Source organism: Symsagittifera roscoffensis, chromosome 2 (assembly GCF_963678635.1).
Source record: "Symsagittifera roscoffensis chromosome 2, txSymRosc1.1, whole genome shotgun sequence".
Lineage (NCBI taxonomy): Eukaryota > Metazoa > Xenacoelomorpha > Acoela > Convolutidae > Symsagittifera > Symsagittifera roscoffensis.
In genome coordinates this window covers 50928395-50950708 of record NC_087063.1, presented here as the reverse complement: position 1 = coordinate 50950708, position 22314 = coordinate 50928395, and the positions used below count along the sequence as shown (strand labels likewise).

Genomic DNA, 22314 nt, shown 5'->3' with positions numbered 1-22314 from the left:
ACCGATATCCGCCTTATGTTTTGAAAATACATCTGCGTTCCGATTTAGGAGGTCCCGTAATTTTTTGAAATCTCCCTCACCTATTTTCCCTTTTAAATGTTCTATCTCTGGCAAAACCGGTTTGTCAGATTCTAGTTCATATGACGAGGGGCGTTCCGGAAAATTCGAGCAGCTTGATAAGCCGTCGTCCGTTTCGGATTTCATTGAAAACAATATATGAATAGATTTTAATTCATTAATCCTCTTTAAAATTTTATCTTTATTGGCATGATAAGGACAGTCTTTCACACTATATTTCTTCAAGTTTTGTGTCTCCTCATAGTCGGTCCTCATCGGCAAAGCGTAGCCAAGCTTCTTTCCACGCTGGATTGAAACCGCGGTGTCCAGTGTGTTCAACAACACACTGACACACAGTCCGTTTCGCGTTACCGAGAAGCTCCGGCCTAAAATCACCGAACTCTGACTATTTGGATTCGGTACTAAGCAAACCTGTTTACTATCACTTAACGAATTCAAATTTCTCATTCTAAAAATTGCTACCACAGCCTGTCCTGGTTGTAATTTTACTTTTCTATCCAAAAAAATTGGTACCTTGTTTTCGTCTGTTATTATCCTATTAATTGGTCTCTTAACATACTTCCGGTCCGGGTTTCTAATCCGTATCAGACCGTTGTTCAAGTCAATCATCACGTCAAAATTCCTGACAAAATCTCTGCCCAAGATGAATTGGTCGGCATCGTCCAGATTCTCTACCACCAGGAAGCTCATCCAAAGATCCCGTCCTCCCATGTGGAGGACCGTTATTGGTGTTCTTCCGGCCACGTAGATAGCGCCTCGATTGGCGGCGGCCAGTCGGATATTCGTTGGAATTAGATCTCCCCGCGTGAAGCCCATTCTTTCCCAAGTTTTTATCGGCATCACACTCACTACCGCTCCTGTGTCCAGAAGCCCTGTGACTCCGAGTTTTGTTCCGTTGGTGTCGAGCAGATGTGCGGTCACATCTGCTTCATACCCAATGTGTACTGCGTCTTGTTCCATCATGGCGTCATGGCCTATCCTGCGGACTTTGAGTTCCTCTTCTCCCAAATAGATCTGCCCCATTTGGTCATCATCTGTTGTTACATAAGTCCTGGTGTAAATACTGATTCCATCCACGTTCAGCATTACTTGATACGGCCCATAGACCTCTAGGTAGCGTCCATGAAGTTTCTTCATGCGAGGGCCACCCGCCCGTCGTTAGTAGTGCTCGCACAGCTCTCGACTCGGTGCGTGGCTCCACCTGCCTCAGATAATCTGCATATGTGTCCAAATGCATCAAAGTGAACTCGGATGGTTCACTCAGATTTCTGATCACCTGATGTCCAGCCACTGAGATTATCGACTGTATCTTGCTTCCTTGCGGCACCATGCCGAACCTCTGACCGGAGATCACATTAAGCTTCATGCTCAAACTGCTTGGTGCTTTAGTTTCCTCGAACTCCGTTGCTTCGAAGGTATTCAGTTGCTCCTGAAGTTTTTCATTCTCCAGTTCAAGTTTCAATTTTTGTTCGATCTCTTTCGTCACTAGTTCCTGCTGCACTCTATTTAGAGCATCCCTCGCGGCTGCCTTATAGTCGATCTTGAAGTCGTGAGCCGCAGTTGCTGGTTGCGGCTCACGTGTCTCCTCTATTACCGCTTGCATTTTCTTTGCCGCCAGCTCTTGAGGTTTATCCTTTCTGCGTGCTTCTGCTTCACTCAAAAGTCGAGCCTTGCTGGCTTTCACTCCTGACAAAGCTTCTTCATGTCTTGGATGCTTATTGTCTGCCACTGCATCCCAGAATTGCGGACAATCTGATTTAAAATGACCTTCCAAGTTGCAAAAGAAACACCTCGGGCCGAATTTTGCAATTACTCCTCTCATGAAATCCTCATGGTCCAACTCTGACGCATCTTCGTCCTCGAGGCTAAAGCCTATTGCTTTCATGCCTTGTTTGTAAGCTGGGCATGCTGACACATGATGGTCCGTTGAACTGCAATTAGCACAAGAGCGTCTCTTGTCCATATCATCCCTCGGTTTGTACCAATTGTTCCCTTGGTTTGCTGGTCCGTTGTTAAAAATGCCATAATTGTTCTTGTAATATCCAGATCTCGAAGGAGGTTTCAACAAAAGATACTCTTTTGATTTGAGCCTCAACTCCTCCGGTGTTGGCGCATTGGTTGATAGTGGTGTGTAATGCGTTGCTAGCATCGTACGAAGTTCATCATTCTTCACACCATCGATAAATTTCGAGGCTACGGCCAAATTCATCCTTCGGTTTGACTCGTCCGGTTGGCTGCGTCTCCTCAGCATTTCCAAATCATCGAGAAACTTGTCTATCGTTTCATCTTCTCGTTGCCTCCGTATCTCGAAGCGCATCATCGCCTGGTGCCCCTGCACCCCTGATCCAAAACGGTTGAACAAGATTTCGAAGATTTTCTCAGCAGTGTCACGTTGATATTGCTTCTTGGCCATGACACAGTTCAGGGCTGTCCCTTCTAAGTTGCTGGTGAGCGCGCTGCGTTTCTGTGTCTCCGACAAGTCCTCTTCCTCGAAATGCAGCTTCATTACCTCTATCCAGGTATCAATACAGCCATCAGATTCGTCTTTGTAGCATCTTGGTTTCTTAAAGACTCTTCTGGACTTCTCACTGCGTTCATTGGTTCTTGATAACCTTGTCAGGAATGTCTCCAAAGACCCGTTTAGGGGTTCAAATGCTGTGGCCATTGCCGTAGCATCCCTTGAGTGTCCTGCTTGAGTGTCCTCACACCTCGTCGAAGGCTCTGTGTGCGGTGCATCCCTGCAAACCGAATCACCGTGAGTGTTTCCCGCTTGGCCCACATGACTCCTCCTCGGGCTTGCATGCCCCCTGTTGCCGGAATCACTTCTCCCAGTCGCATGTGTGCCTTGCGTTGGTCGTTCCTTAGAGGTCTGCCTGTTCCCCGTTGAACTTGCTCTACTGTTCGGGCCCCATGCTCCATTACCCCTTGTGGCATAGCCTGATGAACTGCCCCTGCCTCTAGTGGATCCATACGTCTTCCTCTTTTGATGTTCATTGAAGTTCACCCTCGGTTCCCTGCTGGGACCTCCCGAGTTCGGTTCTCCTTCTTTTGGTCCACTCTTGCTGCTTAGTAGCCCGTCCAACCTAACCATGATAGCCTGAGTTCGCCTCTCCATCATCGCGTCTATCTTTGTGTCAAGAGTCCCAAGAGACTGCTCTTGTTGAATTCTTAATTTCTCCATGTCGTCTCTTAAGCGTAACTCTCGCTGTTCCGCCTCTCTTGTCATTCGCGACAAGTTCCTCGCCATATGTTCGTCCGTTCTTTCTTTCAAGCGTTTTTCGCTCCTGCCAACTTCTTGTCTGTTGCGGTTTATTTCTTCCCGCAGACTCTTTCTTTCAATGTGGACTGCCCTTTCTAGTTCACTCATCCTTATTGACAACTTTGAGTTCCTCTTCTCCCAAATAGATCTGCCCCATTTGGTCATCATCTGTTGTTACATAAGTCCTGGTGTAAATACTGATTCCATCCACGTTCAGCATTACTTGATACGGCCCATAGACCTCTAGGTAGCGTCCATGAAGTTTCTTCATGCGAGGGCCACCCGCCCGTCGTTAGTAGTGCTCGCACAGCTCTCGACTCGGTGCCTGGCTCCACCTGCCTCAGATAATCTGCATATGTGTCCAAATGCATCAAAGTGAACTCGGATGGTTCACTCAGATTTCTGATCACCTGATGTCCAGCCACTGAGATTATCGACTGTATCTTGCTTCCTTGCGGCACCATGCCGAACCTCTGACCGGAGATCACATTAAGCTTCATGCTCAAACTGCTTGGTGCTTTAGTTTCCTCGAACTCCGTTGCTTCGAAGGTATTCAGTTGCTCCTGAAGTTTTTCATTCTCCAGTTCAAGTTTCAATTTTTGTTCGATCTCTTTCGTCACTAGTTCCTGCTGCACTCTATTTAGAGCATCCCTCGCGGCTGCCTTATAGTCGATCTTGAAGTCGTGAGCCGCAGTTGCTGGTTGCGGCTCACGTGTCTCCTCTATTACCGCTTGCATTTTCTTTGCCGCCAGCTCTTGAGGTTTATCCTTTCTGCGTGCTTCTGCTTCACTCAAAAGTCGAGCCTTGCTGGCTTTCACTCCTGACAAAGCTTCTTCATGTCTTGGATGCTTATTGTCTGCCACTGCATCCCAGAATTGCGGACAATCTGATTTAAAATGACCTTCCAAGTTGCAAAAGAAACACCTCGGGCCGAATTTTGCAATTACTCCTCTCATGAAATCCTCATGGTCCAACTCTGACGCATCTTCGTCCTCGAGGCTAAAGCCTATTGCTTTCATGCCTTGTTTGTAAGCTGGGCATGCTGACACATGATGGTCCGTTGAACTGCAATTAGCACAAGAGCGTCTCTTGTCCATATCATCCCTCGGTTTGTACCAATTGTTCCCTTGGTTTGCTGGTCCGTTGTTAAAAATGCCATAATTGTTCTTGTAATATCCAGATCTCGAAGGAGGTTTCAACAAAAGATACTCTTTTGATTTGAGCCTCAACTCCTCCGGTGTTGGCGCATTGGTTGATAGTGGTGTGTAATGCGTTGCTAGCATCGTACGAAGTTCATCATTCTTCACACCATCGATAAATTTCGAGGCTACGGCCAAATTCATCCTTCGGTTTGACTCGTCCGGTTGGCTGCGTCTCCTCAGCATTTCCAAATCATCGAGAAACTTGTCTATCGTTTCATCTTCTCGTTGCCTCCGTATCTCGAAGCGCATCATCGCCTGGTGCCCCTGCACCCCTGATCCAAAACGGTTGAACAAGATTTCGAAGATTTTCTCAGCAGTGTCACGTTGATATTGCTTCTTGGCCATGACACAGTTCAGGGCTGTCCCTTCTAAGTTGCTGGTGAGCGCGCTGCGTTCCTGTGTCTCCGACAAGTCCTCTTCCTCGAAATGCAGCTTCATTACCTCTATCCAGGTATCAATACAGCCATCAGGTTCGTCTTTGTAGCATCTTGGTTTCTTAAAGACTCTTCTGGACTTCTCACTGCGTTCATTGGTTCTTGATAACCTTGTCAGGAATGTCTCCAAAGACCCGTTTAGGGGTTCAAATGCTGTGGCCATTGCCGTAGCATCCCTTGAGTGTCCTGCTTGAGTGTCCTCACACCTCGTCGAAGGCTCTGTGTGCGGTGCATCCCTGCAAACCGAATCACCGTGAGTGTTTCCCGCTTGGCCCACATGACTCCTCCTCGGGCTTGCATGCCCCCTGTTGCCGGAATCACTTCTCCCAGTCGCATGTGTGCCTTGCGTTGGTCGTTCCTTAGAGGTCTGCCTGTTCCCCGTTGAACTTGCTCTACTGTTCGGGCCCCATGCTCCATTACCCCTTGTGGCATAGCCTGATGAACTGCCCCTGCCTCTAGTGGATCCATACGTCTTCCTCTTTTGATGTTCATTGAAGTTCACCCTCGGTTCCCTGCTGGGACCTCCCGAGTTCGGTTCTCCTTCTTTTGGTCCACTCTTGCTGCTTAGTAGCCCGTCCAACCTAACCATGATAGCCTGAGTTCGCCTCTCCATCATCGCGTCTATCTTTGTGTCAAGAGTCCCAAGAGACTGCTCTTGTTGAATTCTTAATTTCTACATGTCGTCTCTTAAGCGTAACTCTCGCTGTTCCGCCTCTCTTGTCATTCGCGACAAGTTCCTCGCCATATGTTCGTCCGTTCTTTCTTTCAAGCGTTTTTCGCTCCTGCCAACTTCTTGTCTGTTGCGGTTTATTTCTTCCCGCAGACTCTCTCTTTCAATGTGGACTGCCCTTTCTAGTTCACTCATCCTAATTGACATCTGCTCGTTTTGTTCTCCTAAACTGTCCACTATGTTGTTTAAGGCTTCCTCTAGTGCTGCCTCGTTATCCACGAGTGGCGTCACTAGTAGTGGTGTAACCCTGTCGGTCCCAGGTAGCTTCGTGCTGGTCGAGATCCGGGCCTTAACTCTCTGCCTCGACGTCTTTTCATTATCTATTTCAGGATCCGCTAACGCGTTGCCTAGCCCTCTGGTTCTACTCTCTCCAGTTTGTGGCTCTGAACTTGACTTAATCGCGAAGTCTTTTGACTGGCCCGGTGTGTTTGCCTCTTTGCTTATCGTTGTCACTACACCAAATTTGTCCATGGTTCCAGTCTCTCTTTCGACGTGTGCCTCATTTTCCTGGATCGAACTATTGAGGCTGACTTGAGATCCAAAGTCCCCTTGCTCCTCTTCATCCTCTTCCTCCTGGAATTCACCGTCGTTTCCTGCTCCTCCTCCCATGCTGAATGGAAAGATGTTTCCGAAGGTGTTATTCATTCTTTCTGAGAATGATGATGACGTTGTGATGACCACAAAAGGATCGGTCATCGTTTTTCTTTGCTTTTCAGGTATGAATTTCCTAGAGCTATTACCTCGTTTTGGTATCCTTGACTTGTCTAGACTCATTCTCTATCTTGTCACTTTTTAATGCCTATACTCAACCCGATTGCTAGAGACCCTATAGTTTTATTAACAACAATAATAATGACACAACACAATAATTTTCACAAGATTCTATTAAATAGTGACCACGAATCCCTATATGTTATCAGAGTACAGTTTGTATAAAATTTATTCACACTAACCGATTATCGGTGGTAAGATTTGAAAACTAGCACAATATGATGTTATCAGTCAATTTAAAAGATAGTGTACTCACTACCCAATCAAGCACAGTTTATGTTGATTTAAAATAAAAAAAAAACAAAATATATATATTTAGTGTCAAACTATGAATACCTCTATGAACAAAACGTATGTGTGATGTACTCTTAGTCGGTCGCAGTACAATAGTCGAACCTGTCTTTTAAAGAAAAAGCTTTCCCTGCTCGGTGCTGCACCAAACAGACAAAACTTTGAAGGCAGTAATTTTCTCAAGTGGGCGTCTATTGCACCCACCGAGTACTATGTTACCTATCTGCCTTTGGACTGCCCGAGCTAGAACTACTAAAATCCTCAGGGCAGTCACTTTTCCCAAAAACGTATTATGTTACAATCCACACCAATGAATCACGCACTTTTTAATTTGGACTTAGTGTCGCGAATATCCGAGTTCGGACCTGTTTTGTTTTGGTCTGGTTCTCATTGAAAGGCAAGTTACCAGTGAAGTCACTGATACCTAGCCTGTGTGCTATTAACCTAATACCTCTCACTTTTTATTCTTTCTTTCGTCTACCTAAGTCCTTTAAAAAAATAATACCCCTCCGGGTTGGCACAAATAGGACCCTTCCGGACTGGCAGAATCTAGACCCCTCCGGATTGGGACCCCTCTGAGTTAGTTAATATAAGACCCCTCCGGATTTGGACCCCTCCGAAATTGCAACTATAAGACCCCTCCGGATTCGGAACCCTCTTAACTTGAAAAAAAAAATTTTGATCCCTCCGGATTGGGAACCCTCCGGTTTTGTAAAAGTAGCTTTTCGGAGATTTCTTACTTTCAACCTATACCCCTCCGGATACGTTCTCCGATGCAATTTTGCTCTTTCAATTAACTAGGAAGGGTATGCACTACTTTCCTAGACCCTTCCGGATTGAAATTAAGCCTCTTATTTGACAATTCACACTAACGGTGAAGGGTCTTATCGCTCGCCTAACTTCGGCTCGCTTAAGCTTTTGCTGTGCCTTTAGCCTTCCCTTTTCGTCTACAACAGCCTAAAGTTACTTTATTCAACCGCTATTACCTTTTGGGTATAAGGGCTTTTCTAAAAAATTTTTGTAAAACGTGAAGGGTGTACCCTTCCAAATTGAGGAATTTGCTAAAAACAATCTCAAAAAATTTTCACGCTTATTTTTCCGGAAAACTTTTATCCCTATCAGTAAGCTCAGCTAATTTTTGATCTATTGGTACCAAGATCAACTCGATATGCCCAGTAGTTCCAAAGTTATTAACCAAAACGTCTTTTTTCTAAACTCAAAAATTTTTCTCTCTTTTAGGTTCCGCCTAACTTTTTCCGCAAATCAGGTCCTTTCGACCTAAAAATTATTGATCCGAGCTCAAAAGGCCTATACTCTTCTAGTTCAATGCAAAAGACCCGATCTAAAACGCTTTTGCTGAAAAAATTTGCGAAAAACTATGCTACCTGTACCCCTCCGGATTGATGAATCCACCAAATCAAACACGTTAAGTTCGATTTCTCTGCAACCCGGAAGGCTTTCGGGTAGCGGGTTTTAAAACTTGTAGATTCACTAGTGGACGTTGTCCGAACAACTATTTTTACTGTTGTAACTCAAAAATTTCAAAAAATTTTCTAAATTTATAGTGTTTCGTTTTCTCAAAAATCACCAAATTTCGGTTCTCGGTACCAAAATAGTTCCAACCACTTTCGAACTAAATTTAACCGGTTCTCTCTATTGTGGTAGTGCAGTTACGATGTAACACACTAACTTAGCGCTTTTTTCCGTTTCAAAAAATATCGATATTTCAAAAATCGCGACTTGTGGGGGGATCAAAATATCGCTATTTTGACCCTAAAAACCGGTCTGTTTTCGTTGCTTTTGACTGAAAAACGATATAAGACTATTAATATAGGCTATATAATTAATAATAGTAGTAATACTATACCCCTCCGGGTTTGTTTAATATCCGAATTAAGGTGCTTAACTCGGATATTCGCAGTTCGGTGAAGGGTCACTACAGTGCAGCACTGTCGAGCCCCCCACAGATTACTATCTTAATTTTTTGTACCAAAAGGGACACAAAACTCGCTAACGATACCCAACAGTCGATTGTTGTTGTCGTTGAGCCCCTTCTTGTTGCTCCTTGTACTGCTTGCCGGATCAGTCTTCTCCCAAGACCCTTCCGAATTGAGCGCAAATCAGCTGACCCTTCCGGATTGGGCGCAATTTATCATTAACGTGCTTAAATGCTCAAATAACCCTACAGTACAAGCCTCACAAACGGGCTACAAAACTGATCGTAACGATCCTGACTGATATAAATGCCTGTAACAACAATATATCTATCAACAACAAACGGGAGGGTCGGATCACACCTTGTCTGGGGGGATGATTTCTACTGATTTTTTACTTTTTTACTGTTTTTGGTTTTTTCGTATGTTTTTTTTATGTTTTTTGTTTTTCTTGGGTACTATAATACTTTTTGTTTGGTTTTATATATATATATTTAAGTGTTTTTGGTCACAAACCATTCAGGAGATGACGGGACCGCGAATCCCCCCACCCTTCCTGGTTCGTGAATTTTCGGTCTTAACTAAGTTAAAAAGCTATTCACGGTAATCCGGAAGGCTTCCGCGTTCCGAACTACCCTTCCGCCCCGGCGGTTTAGGCCTATTAAGGGCGTTAATGTGAGCATCCGCTCGGCGCGGAGTGCTCGTTAACGGTTCTGCCGGTCATGATCTTAAAAAGAATAACACCCAGGAGCGCCATAAAAACATCTATGTAACATTCGCCCGGAAGATACATATCGACGGAAGACAAAACTAAGTCTTAAGACGACTGGCTAACGTCTAAACAGAGCTTTGCATGCTTTTCACCGTCTCTACCAAGCCAGTACTTTTCGGTGGTCTTTCTAACATCGCGTCGACCAAAACGTTACTGCTTTCGGCTTCGGTCAAAACACTCAAATTAACTAGATTTCATGCAGAAATAGTGAGCTCATGGCTGGGTCTCAGTATCCCCAGACCACGAGGTCACTCCTAAAAACAGGGCTACTACTCATTATACTACTATTGTTTTTGTTCAGTAGATAAAAATCATCATCTCCATCGAAGATGGATCAACCCTTTCCCCCAACTCCTAGCTTCTCATCCTTATCAAAATGAATCTAGATGTTAATTAAATTCAAGTCAGGACATGACAGGAAGCTAAAAGTTTATGTAACAGGATAAAAGTTTCAGTTCCTTTACCCCTCCGGATTGACAAATCCGCTGGATCAAGCTTGTTAATCCTGATTTCTTCCTAATCCGGAAGGCCGTCTTTCACCCTTCACCGTTGTTCGCAACGGCCTTGCAACTATTGTAGCGGCACAATAGTTGCAACTCGGAGTGTTCTCTGTTACTCTGTAACTCGTTGTCGTTTTCCAATCTCGATTTCGTAGTTGTTGTTAGCGCAGCTAATGTTGTTCTGTTTTTCTTTCTTGTTTTAGCCAAAATGGCCGTTTCTGACGTTTCTCAGAAATATGACGTCATAATTCGAATTTTTGAAATTTTAAAATACCACAATATTCCAGCCCTCACCGTTTTGCCAATCGTTCCAATAACGTTCTTAGTTCTTAATAATCACCAATCCGGAAGGCTCGCTGCTAAAAATTCGACTTCTGCAGAGATTGTATTTTTCACATTCTGGTCGAATGTCACATTACCTGTCCTCACTTGCCCTAGTAGTTTCAGTCCTAAATAGTTTTAGTTGAGAATTATACACCGCTTGGTCCGAAAAAAAACCATTCTCGGGAATCCTAAACTTAATTTAGTCCGGTATTAGTTTAAATGCTGGCCTCCAAATTTTATGTACTACAATTCAAACGCTATTTCAGCTCTTATTACTTCTTTTTACAGCATTTTTTCTAGAATAAACCTTAAATTAAAAAAAAAAAATTGCTTTCCTTTAATATTTAATTTCTCACGAAGTATACTTTTTAGATAGAGAAATGAAACTGAAATACTGAAAATATCATTTTTTTGCCCTGATTGCCAGTGGGTTTCTACCAATGAAAACGTTTGAAGTCATTGATGACAATGAATTTTGAATAGAAGATTTTTATTTATTCATGGTGATGTGATGCCGCAACCTAGTAAAGGGCACACATCGTCTCAACAGAGTAACCAGATTCCCATCGTAACATTTGCTAGCATAGTTCCTGTTACAGATGGTTAGTGTCTTTAATCTCCAAATCTGTACTGATTATCAAACTTACTTCGATTAAATTGAAAGGCAATGTTAAATCAGGAAATTCAGCGTAACTTTTTCAGACACTGTTGATTATTCCACGTCGTTGAGTAACCAGCCTGCTATATACACTGTTTTCTAATTTGAATGCAAAACAGTACTTGCAAATTAAAGTGTATGGTTTTACAATAACAACTAAAGTTTTATGTTTTTCACGTCCTACTTTTTAGTTGTCGGGGAACTAAACTGTGCCAATGAAATTGGAGAAAATGCAGCTGTTGATAACGAAGTCAGTAGACCCTCTGTCGCTCTGCAGAGAACCCTAGAACGAGAGCAGTCGGTGTCCCTTTCTGATCTGCTAAATGAAGTGACAGCTCAATTGGCTACGTCACTCCAGTCTGTGCTGAATGTGAGATCAGATAAGACCGAAAGCAATGGTGTGAGTGTGACTAAAATGGGAATTCAGTGCCTGCAACCACAGCAAATGTGTCCTGTGGATGAACTAATTTCGGAGAGATTATCTCAGTTGGAGGAAATTCAAAGAAAAGGTATGAACAACTTTAGTTCAGAGTGATCTCACTGGAAAAAGAATGAGCTGATAGCTGAGTCATCTCGTAGCTTCAGACAGCTCATTTGCAATAGGTAGTTTGGTAGGCAGTTGAACAATAAAATGAATTTTGTTTTAAGAATTGGAAGCTGCATTAGCTGGGTCGAATCAGAATGAGGCAATTACAGACGCTGAATCCATGAATAACCATCTCTTGAACTGTGACGAGAATAACGGTCACGATGAAGCCATTATGGACATCAACAAGGCAATAAACCCAGAGGACGCCCTCCCTACTAAAGCCATGAACGTTGATACACTAAATTTCAATCTAGAGCATCGCCATTCACAGTCAAATGGGAGTTTGAATGAAATGGTATGCTAGGCTGTTAAAGCGGCTCAATTGGGGAATTATCCCAGCGTCAAAAAATTTTTTAAAATGCTTTTTTAACTGTTTTTTTTAGGACTGATATTTATTCTTTAGTTAGTTCCTTCTGATTTAATGTTTTGTATTGGAAACTTGTTATCTGTGCATCCTGTCTTCTGATCAATTTTTTTCCGAAATTGTTCAACCTGAAGGATTTCCTTAGCTTCTTTCTGCCGTTTCAACAGTTTTTCTTTTTATGATGACTGGCATTTGGTCAAGAGTCATGAACATAGTGGATACTCTTATAAAAGTATTGTTGGTTTGTCGTTTTTTTTCTGGAAAAAGTCTTAAGATTTGTCACGCTCAAGTTTGAATTTTTGCGGTTTGACTTCGTTCTAAGTTCAATTCAAATTGATTCACTATAGGGAGGGCAAATGACATTCTCCAAATACGAAGCTGCTAATGACACGAAAAAACGTGAATGATTTTTTTCGTTCAAAAAAGGCATTTTCGTTTTCAGATTTCCCAGCAGAAAATAACCTTATGACCCAGTTTTCTTTAATTGGTTTAGTTTTAGGAAAAAATTTCAATAATAAAAAGTCCTGAAATTGAAAGAGCTTTAACGTGAAGTTGAAAATTGAAAAAAAACTGACGTTTTTTCTATAGTTTCATGAGTTCATTGACACTTTCCAGCTCTCCGTTGGCTATGTTTTTTGCATTCTGAATAATAACTTAGGTTTTTTAAAAACTAGATAAACTTTTCAATAAATCAACAGATATCTATGGAAATTCATTAAAACACTTTTAGACAGATGAAGTATCTTCAACCACTGGACAAACGAGAAAGACGAAGACAGTACCTATTAAAGAAGAATCTGCGTTGGACAGAGATAGCAGTAAGCCGTTTACAGACATGTTCTCACGAAATCCGATGGTTAAACTGACGCAGCTAGACCTCCTCTCAAGTCCCATGGGCGGTGCCGGTACTGGCTCTCAGCAAAATGAAGAAACCAAACCGGAGTTCAAGATGACAGCTTCAATAAAATTAACTAAAATCGACGAAGAGGTAAAAATTTCGGAAACTTTTTTTTTCAAGTACGGAAAAGTTAGGCGTATCAGTTCTTTTTGAATACCAGGTTGGATATATATAGGGTTAACTTTTGGTAAAAGTTGATTGTGATAAAACTTGCTAAGACTTTAAACAGAATTAGTATGGTTAAACTTATTTTTGCAATATTCGGGACCAAATTTTTTTTGGAACCAGTTTAAAACTAGTTTTAATAACCAATTATATTCTTGATAAAACTATCTCTATAAAATATTTCCTACTAACCAATCATGATCCATAACTAACACTGAAAATTATCTGTATTGCTGAAACTACTGGTAGTTTCAGCACCAGAACAATTTGAATATAACTTAGAAAACACTTGTTCTCCTTTGAAACAAGTTCTAGATATCTAACCCGCAAATACCAGTATATGCTAGATCTATTGCGACTAGGAGATATGAGAGAAAGAAGAAGAAGAGGAAGATGAAGAAGAAGAAGAATTAATTTCTCGTTGTTACAAAACGGCATATTAATCAATTTTTTTTTAGCAATTCAGAGAGCACAGCGAACGAATCCATTGGGATTGCAGAATGCTGCCCTAAAATGAAAGACATTCGAATAAATTTAATTACTTAAACATGAGAGTGGATTTAACATAAACTAAATACAATTTCTGACCAAAGGTATTAAAAAAAGTAGCTTTTTACTCTAACAAAAAAAAACGTCGCTCAATAAGCTGGACCATTTTAATGGTATGTAAAACTATTTTCTGGCGATATACACCTAAAGATAGTCGGTTTAAGCATATGAAATTGACACAATTGGCTGAAAATTGAAAAGAAAATAAGAAAATTCTGAATTTCTATGTATAATCTTCAGAAACTTGCTAGTCGTAGCCCCCATTGTTCGAATCAAATGTATAAGTTGAACTTGTTCACGTAGCGGTTACTACTTCTACTAACCGTACCTCGTCTCTAAAGCCTCCCTGACGCCAATGGAATTGGATGGAGGCCATTTTGATGCTGGGAACCTAATTGAGCTCATGCGGCAGTAACCAGTGAAAAAGTCCAAGTGGGGTTTTCAAAAAGTCAGGGACTATTTGAAAAGCCAATTAATTAACAAGCAATAAGCCACCCTTAAATCAACGCTAGACTGAAGCAAAAACATCAGCATTTAACTGCAAATACATATTTAACGATGTCTTCATTGCTCAAGATGTATAAATCACGTAGATTATGAGCCACAGATTGAATATCAGAATGAGTTAAGTTGTCGAAAAAGTCAGGAACTAAATTATTATCGCGTAGCAGATAGAAAAGTTTCGAACTCCTAAAGCTGAGCGAAGCTCGTTGTATTTGACTCTTTAAGTTTGGCTCTATGTGTCATGTAGACAGGATTCTCAAAACAAAAGATTATTTAAAAAACGTTCACAATGAAGTCCAGCAAGGGATCTCAATACAAATTTGAGAAATTCGTAGACGTATAGCTCATGAACTGTTCAAGTTTTTTCAGTATAAAAGTACGAACGAATGCTATCATAATTTCGTTTGAAATAAAATAAGCGCCAAATTTTTTTCTGTATCATCAAAAGTGGCATTAGTTGACTATAACTGGTGCAACTATATACGAGAATTCCGTATTGCAAAATTGGCTTAATATTTGGCTTAATATAATAGTATTGAAGTAAAATCGATTTTGGTACAAAATGATGTATTTTTGAAACAATTCCGGATTGTTTTCTGATTTTGTTTCGCACTTAGTTAATGTGAACATTGAATGATAACTTAGAATCAACATGAGCACCGAGATATTTGCATGAAGAAACGCTTTAAGGAGGTAAATTATTGATATATAAGAGAGAACTGGAATTATTAAGTGAGGATAAGTTCAAATACACGGTTTTGTCCATATTTGGTGATAATTTGTTATTAATAAGCCAATCATTCAACGCTTTGAGATCATTATTGAAACTTTCAATTGAGCAATTTAAACCTGTAACGCGTGTATCATCTGCAAATAAAAAATTTCACGCGATATGAACAAATAAAAAACTTTCATCTGCAAATGAAAAAAAAAAAATTCACGCGATATATATGAGGAAAAAAAGGGGTCCCAAAATGGATCCGTTTGGAACACCGCAATTTACTTCCAGCCAAGAAGATCTGGAATTTCCAATTTGCTTTAATTGCTTACAATTTTTAAGGTAGCATTTGAACCATGGTAACGTCTGTCCACTTATTCCAAGCATTTCTAATTTATTTAAAAAATTTTTATGATCAAGCGTATCGAACGCTTTCTTCAAATCAACAAAAATAGTTCCCTTTATTGACTTTTTCTTATCCATGCGTAGTTTTTCGGTAACTTCTGCAATTGCATCAATAGTACTTACTATGGTTTTTTTTCGGAAACCAAACTGTTTGACATAGATTAGGGAATAACGTTCCAAGTATTCGTATACCCTGTTGTAAATAGCACGCTCGAAAATTTTACTCCAGGTTATGAGAAGGGTTATTGGACGGTATTTTTCTAAAATGAGTTTGATCCTTCTTTATAAAGAGGATGATTTACAGCTCTGACCAAAGAGCTGGGGAAGGACGCTGATTTGAATGGCTTATCTATTAGAGTTTTCAGTACGGGTACAATGGCTACTCTGCTCGCTCTTACAATGACATTGCTACTTTTATCAAAACCAGTAAATGTCTTATTCTGCATGGATGTTATAATTTTATCGATTTCCAATTCGGTCACTGAAATGTTGCGCATAGAAAAATTGGGTTTCTCAAGGATTTGTTCTGAGTTAGAATTTGGTATTTCATTGGACAGGTTACAACCGATAGTTGAGAAAAATCTTTTGTAATCATTAGCACTGTCAAGATGAGACGTAATGAGTTCTCTGTTTGTTTTCAATCGAGTTAATTTTTTTATTGCCACATGCAATTCCCTTAATTTCATTTAAAATTTTATAGACCTGCCTGGAGTCACCAATACATTTTTTAAATTTATTATAATAGTTTTGTTTTTTAATCTTAATATCCGTTTTCTTCCTAGCACTTTTGAATCGAAATCTTGCAGTCGGGCAGATTTATTTTTTGACCATGCTTTATGTAACCGGTTCCATTTTGCAATCAATTTTTTTAAATAAAATTAGTAATGCATACAGACTTAGCTTTTTTTCTTCGAACATGATGATCTAAACGGAGCAAATTGATCTAATATCCTAATATGTTTTAATTCAAACTGATGAAAGCATTCATCCAATTTTTCTGAATAGTTAATTTTTTGCATCCATTTAGATATCTCCTGATTGAAGCTGTCAACGATCAGTATCGATTTCAGAAAACTAGTGTCACGATAAGTTTTAGTATCTACGTCTTTCAAGCGTGATGTGTAAATTGCTAAAGTAATTGGAGAGTGATCAGAAAACGACATTTTATTTCGTACTTGAGCAGATTTGACTTTTAAGTCTTTAATAATGAAGTGATCTAAAAGAGTTTCATTTATTATGCAATTCGCGTTGGTTTGGCGATCAGCTGTTCAAAGCCATCGCTTTCGATGACATCATGATCTTTTGAGGAGAGGTTATTCGCCTTTAAAATATCAATGTTGAAATCACCGCAGGCTATAACAGGATACTTTTTGATTGATAAAGCTTCAAAAGTCTTATCTAATTATTCATCAAGGAAGCAAATTTTATCGGCTTTGGGCGGATTATAAATTTTCGAAGAATATTTTCACGTGAATTAATAAAATTTATGCTAACTCGCTCGGGTTTTGTTCAATGAGTGTAATATTGTCATTAGATTGAACTAAGACCCCTCCTCTGTTATTTTTGCTCAGTAGAGTGTTGTAACCAGTGAGCTTGTAGCAATTAATATGGTCGGCTTCATGAAGCCAGGTTTCACTTGGGCATAATAAATCAGGTGGCGATTCAAGGCTGGCTATTAGTGCTTCCAGTTCATCATAATGTTTATGTAGAAATCCTACATTTAAATGGAAAACGCTAGCAACTTTAGTGTTTGAAGAATTAGCAACTTTCAAATTTGAAGACAAAGGATTTTGTGAACAATTGATTAGGTTTCTGGTGCAATATGCTCTTTCTGAAAAACTCGGTTTTGAAAGCAGCTCATCATGTCGTTGTAGCTTTATCCAAGGAACTCACCACCTTCGTACAGCCCATTTATTTGACACGTTGACCATTCTTCCATCGAACAAATATGGCTACTTCTTTATTCCAGCTCGACTGAATTCTTTGATCATTCCGAATCAGTTACATTAACTTTAGTCGTGGGAGGCTCAAGTCTTCGAATATTTTGATGGTACTTGTATGCTCGTTTTCAGACACCTTTTTCAATTTTGTAGTTTTTTAACTTTGGCAATATCAATAATTTTATCAATTTTCGTCGTGGCTTTCCCTGGTTCATTCATTGGCAATCCTAAAGTTCGTATGTTGTCGCGCCGATAGTAGCTTTCTAATTTATCTGACTCTGAGAACGTCTTCAAATAACAATTGCTCGTTTGTTGGTACACCTGGGACAAAGTTTTTCATTTTTTCCTCTTTTAATCCAGCTTAAACATTATTGACGGTTTGTTGAATAGAGGCAATTATTTTTTTTCCAAGAGATTCAAATATTTGAGGCACTTTTTGCTGCACTGACTGTTCTACGGCAGCTTGGATTTTGTGCGATTTATCATCAGTTTCTTCACATGGACTTAACACTGCGCATCCCCGCTTGTTTTCGGGCTTGGAAATTGGGTTATTGGAGTTTGATCTCAAATAACGTAGAGGTGGATAGTTGTTACCGTCAGAATATGTGTTTCCCGAGTTGGCGTTTGTATTTGTTATACCAACGGAGTCAAAGGTTTCGGTGTTTGAGTTTGTCATTTTCCTTCTCTTTTTAATAAGTTTATCACAACAATTAGGCTAGATTAAGATTTGTAAGATTAAGATTGGTATTAGACAGAAGTTGCACGAATCTTTCCGGCCGAAAAAAAGATAGCGTGACGAACAGACGGTGTACCTTATCTGAAATTACTCTACCAGTGAGCCACCCCAACCTAAAACTCATTTTCTAGAACTTTGGTGGGTTACCGTCAGAATATGTGTTTCCCGAGTTGGCGTTTGTATTTGTTATACCAACGGAGTCAAAGGTTTCGGTGTTTGAGTTTGTCATTTGCCTTCTCTTTTTAATAAGTTTATCACAACAATTAGGCTAGATTAAGATTTGTAAGATTAAGATTGGTATTAGACAGAAGTTGCACGAATCTATCCGGCCGAAAATAAGATAGCGTGACGAACAGACGGTGTACCTTATCTGAAATTACTCTACCAGTGAGCCACCCCAACCTAAAACTCATTTTCTAGAACTTTGGTGGGTTACATAAGAGGCTCACTTTGATATGATTGTGTCAGCAATTGAACCGGTAGTTTTGGCGTAATTATTTATTGACTAAAAAAGCGAATAATGATCGTTTTGGGGTTTGGGCCCCAAGCTTGCAAAATAAATTTCACCATATTAATTCTGCTTAAATTCTTATCAAGCTTCATCATCATCGATTTTCACGTAAAGTCAAACCAACTTGAGAAAAAAATGCGTTTCAAGTTTAATGCGTTTTGTCCGGTTAATATAATTGAGAACTGTACATTCACTAATAGGCATATGGATAGAAAAAGTTTTTTGGTTTGAATGAAAAGGTGTGAAGTTTCTATATATATTTTTTTTGTGTTCTGTTGTTACGCGAAGTGTGAACAGGTTTTAAAAGTGTTCACGATATGTATGAAGGAATCATTTCATCGTTCATTGGCTTTCCTTATCGATAACTAAACGCTTACGTTAAGCTCCGAATTTTTCCAATTTTGTGCTTGTAACCAGAACGACATCATGGTCATTTCTAAGGTTGGCATCCGCAAAGGAACGGTAAGTTGAGAATATTCTTCAAAGTTGATGTTACATTTCATTTAGCCTCAATGCAAAAAAACGATGTGCCAATTTGAATGTGGTTTTGGAAATTGTGATCCAATTGGAAACAGGTGGGACTAAAATTGCAATTAAGTAATAATCAAAAAATAAAGTAGAATGTTTTTTTTTCAAGATGCGTGAGAAAATATAACTTAAATATTGTTTGTCCTATTATTTCTAGTCTGTTATCAATATATATTTGTACCTCTTTGATTGAGAAAAATTGCTGTAGTAACTAGTTGCAAAAAAATCTGTGGTATGCGCAGTGACTTCGCAACTCCTCGAGGCCAGATCAGTGTCCAAAAAATATGGCTCGGAAATACTGCGGAAGGAGCTCATGTTCTAACGAGAACTCCTCACTGCTATGTTTTAATGGTCTCCGTTAAGGTTTGTTACAGTTTGACCATTTAGGCAATGGAGAAAGCACTGCGGGGTAAAAAGATGACGGAGGTGACCTACTCTAAAACCCATCGGGAGCAGACTGGGCTGTTCGATTACCTCAGCAGTCAGTTCATTCCGACATCGTCGAAGAGGCAAGTCCATGACGAACAAATAACCTGGTTCGAACATAACAGTCTCTTAGATAAAAAAAAATTTAGCAGAGGCATTTGGTTTTCTTTTGATTTCTTTTAAGTTTTTTTCATTTCTTTTGTTAAAAGGAAGGTAAATTCCACTATCGAATAGCAAAAGTGAGAAGGTCACAAAAAACTTAAATTTAGGTTACAGATTTTCCAGCGCAAGAATAAAATTACGTATTGATCCAGTTTTCTCAAATTGGGTTAGTTAATCAAAAAATTGTCAATCATAAATTGTTCCAGGAAACCAAAGAGCTTTAAGGGAATCTAATTTTTTTCTTAAAATTTGAAAGAATTTTTTTTTGAAAATTAATTTCTCCTTCGCCTCTGTGTATAATTTCCATTGCAGAAACTTTCTAAAGAATTGTGTTTTTGTGAGATTTTTGAAATGATTAATTAATACACAATTTTGTTTAATACGTTCCAATGTATTACATACAAATTTATTGTGGTTGCCTTAAAATTATTACATTCCAAATAATTACCCGAAAAACTTGCGATTGTGTGCATCTTGAAGCAGCTGTTTGCCGCTTTTTCGCTTGTGTTTCCGAATATGCTGCTTCGCCTCTTTGTTTTGATAAAACTAACCCAATTAGATAAACGGATTAATTGATTATTTTCATTCCGCTGTGAATTCTGAAAATTGAAAGTAATTTTTTAAACAAAATATTTAAATTTTTGTGCGCCATTTTTCAGTTTCGTCATTTTGAAAGCGTAGTTTGCCTTCTTTTTAGCAAATGATCTTAAATGGGATTTGAAAAGAAATATGAATTCAAACCTCTCGAGGGGGGGGGGGGCGGTTTTTTTTGGAATTTTACCAGGTCGACCAAATGATTTTTCAGAGATCTCCCAAACCATTATAAAGAACTTGTTTCGGCCAAAATTTCTGCCTTGCAGGCAAATTTTTGAAAAATAGGCCAAAAATAGCGTTTTTAGATACTTTTTGGAAAATTTTTAGACACTTTTCGAAAAATCGCGTTTTTTTTGGCGAGCGCTCCCCCCTCAAAATTAGTAGATTGGCGCCGAAGGCGCCTTCAGAAAAATTATAAGGTCAGTCAGCCAAAAATTGATATCTCAAATAATACATAGGGGGGACCCTTTGAGTCGGCATGGGGTCGAATCCCTGAGGGGAGGGGGATAGACATGATCTAAATAAGTATTTTCTCTATTTTTATTGACAATCAATAGTTACTCAATTTTAAAAAAGTCATTAGAATAGACATTTAGGTCTAAACAAGGAAGAAATTTAAACCATTTTTCAACGAATCAGACACTTTTTTAATTATGAATCACGTCTAATTATGCTTTAATATGATACCTAGCTTGAACAAAAATGCCTTCCAAATTATAAATGGTTAATTTTACATGGTAGCAATGAAGTTCGTATCAGTATCTAATGGCTCGGCTTGGTGCGAAAATTTTGAAATCAAATTTCACAAAAATTCATCAGAATTGTTTGAAAAAGCCTTTTTTCTGCCATGAAAACTTGACAGCGCGATAAGCTGTTTTTCAGCCGTGAAAACTAGGGGAAAAATTTTCTGTGTTGTTTTTTAAATTTTAATTTTATGAGTCGATGCACATAGTTCAGGCTCTTATAAAGGTGCTGATGATTTTATTTTTTCATAAGTTTTTTTATTTCGTTTTTTTCTTAGGAACAGTCTTAAAATTTGTTCAAGCTCAAATAATTTTTTTTTGCATTTTGACTTATGACTTTTTTTACGCTCAGTTCATTGCTTTTAAAAAGGAAGGCAAACTCCACTATCGAATAGCAAAACAGTTGAAGTAACAAAAAATGTGATTAATTTCCAGTATCGAGAGTTGAATTTAGTTTTCAGATTTCCCAGCGGAATAAAAATTTTACCTATTGATCCAGTTTTCTCCAATAGGGTTAATTTTGGCAAAAAATTGTCAATCATAGTTTGTTCTAGAATTTAAGTAGCATTAAGTCCGTCTATTTTTAAATTTCAATTTCGAAATTTGAGATTTCAAGAAATTAGTAATTTTTTCAGTTTACTTGCTTTCATTAATTTTCTTCCAGCTGTCTATCGGCTATATTTTGTTCAATTCATTACTTGAGTCTGGATTTGTTGTCAAATACGCCTAAATTTTTATCACTATCGAATGTGTCTAGATTCTCGTGCAGGTCCTCTCATCCGAACACGAGTCTTGAACTGAGTCTTGTTGATTCTTGAACTGTTGTCAAATATGCCTAAATTTCTATCACTATCGAATGTGCCTAGCCTAGGATCTCGTGCTGGTCCTTTTATCCCAACACGAACAAAACGACACTTTTTTGAAGTTTTTTTTATAATTGTGATTGGAACTTTCTGAGCTAATTGCTCATCAACCGCCTGCCCTTATTTTGATTGCAATTGTTTCCATTGCACTCAGATGTTCTCTTTGAACGGTTAGGCACTGCACCGAAGATATGATTGTCGTAAAAATTGAATAATTTTTGTATAATTCCTCAAACTCAAACAATCGCATGATGTGATAGAAATGTCAAAGATTTCTAAATCAAGTTTCCATGCGCGGAGTAATATTCTATTGTCTTTCAGATTAAAGGCCTTAGTTATTTGCATTATTATGCGAATGTTTCGTTCGCCTATGTATTAAAAAAAAACAAGTTTTGATGTTCAGGTTCAGTACGATTAAAAATCAAGACAAAAAGGGTCAGAAAAGGCCTCGTGAAGAAGGCGGCTCGGATGATGATAAGGAACTGTTTGGATCTGTGGATGAAGGAGATGCCTCAAATCATGGCAAATCAGGCACTGCTGCCTCTAAAGTTGTTGAGCCGGCGTGGAAAAAGAGAAAATACAACAGAGTGTACTCCTTACAGGATCGACAAATGAGCAAAAAAGGTAATATGTTATTCCATAACAGCTGGTAGCTGTGTGTATTGC

At 39.3% G+C, this 22314-nt stretch overlaps 1 protein-coding gene across 1 annotated transcript in view; it reads left to right on the top strand.

Annotated features, from left to right (window-relative positions):
- Positions 1 to 10670: 10670 nt before the first annotated feature.
- The window catches only part of LOC134838976 (nipped-B-like protein), a gene marked incomplete at its 3' end in the record, with an annotated part of 30419 nt that continues 18775 nt past the window's right edge, over positions 10671 to 22314 (top strand). The window contains 6 exon segments of the mRNA XM_063854349.1: positions 10671 to 10897; positions 11145 to 11462; positions 11602 to 11837; positions 12637 to 12894; positions 19248 to 19369; positions 22052 to 22272. Of these exon segments, the coding sequence (XP_063710419.1) occupies positions 10807 to 10897; positions 11145 to 11462; positions 11602 to 11837; positions 12637 to 12894; positions 19248 to 19369; positions 22052 to 22272 (1246 nt within the window).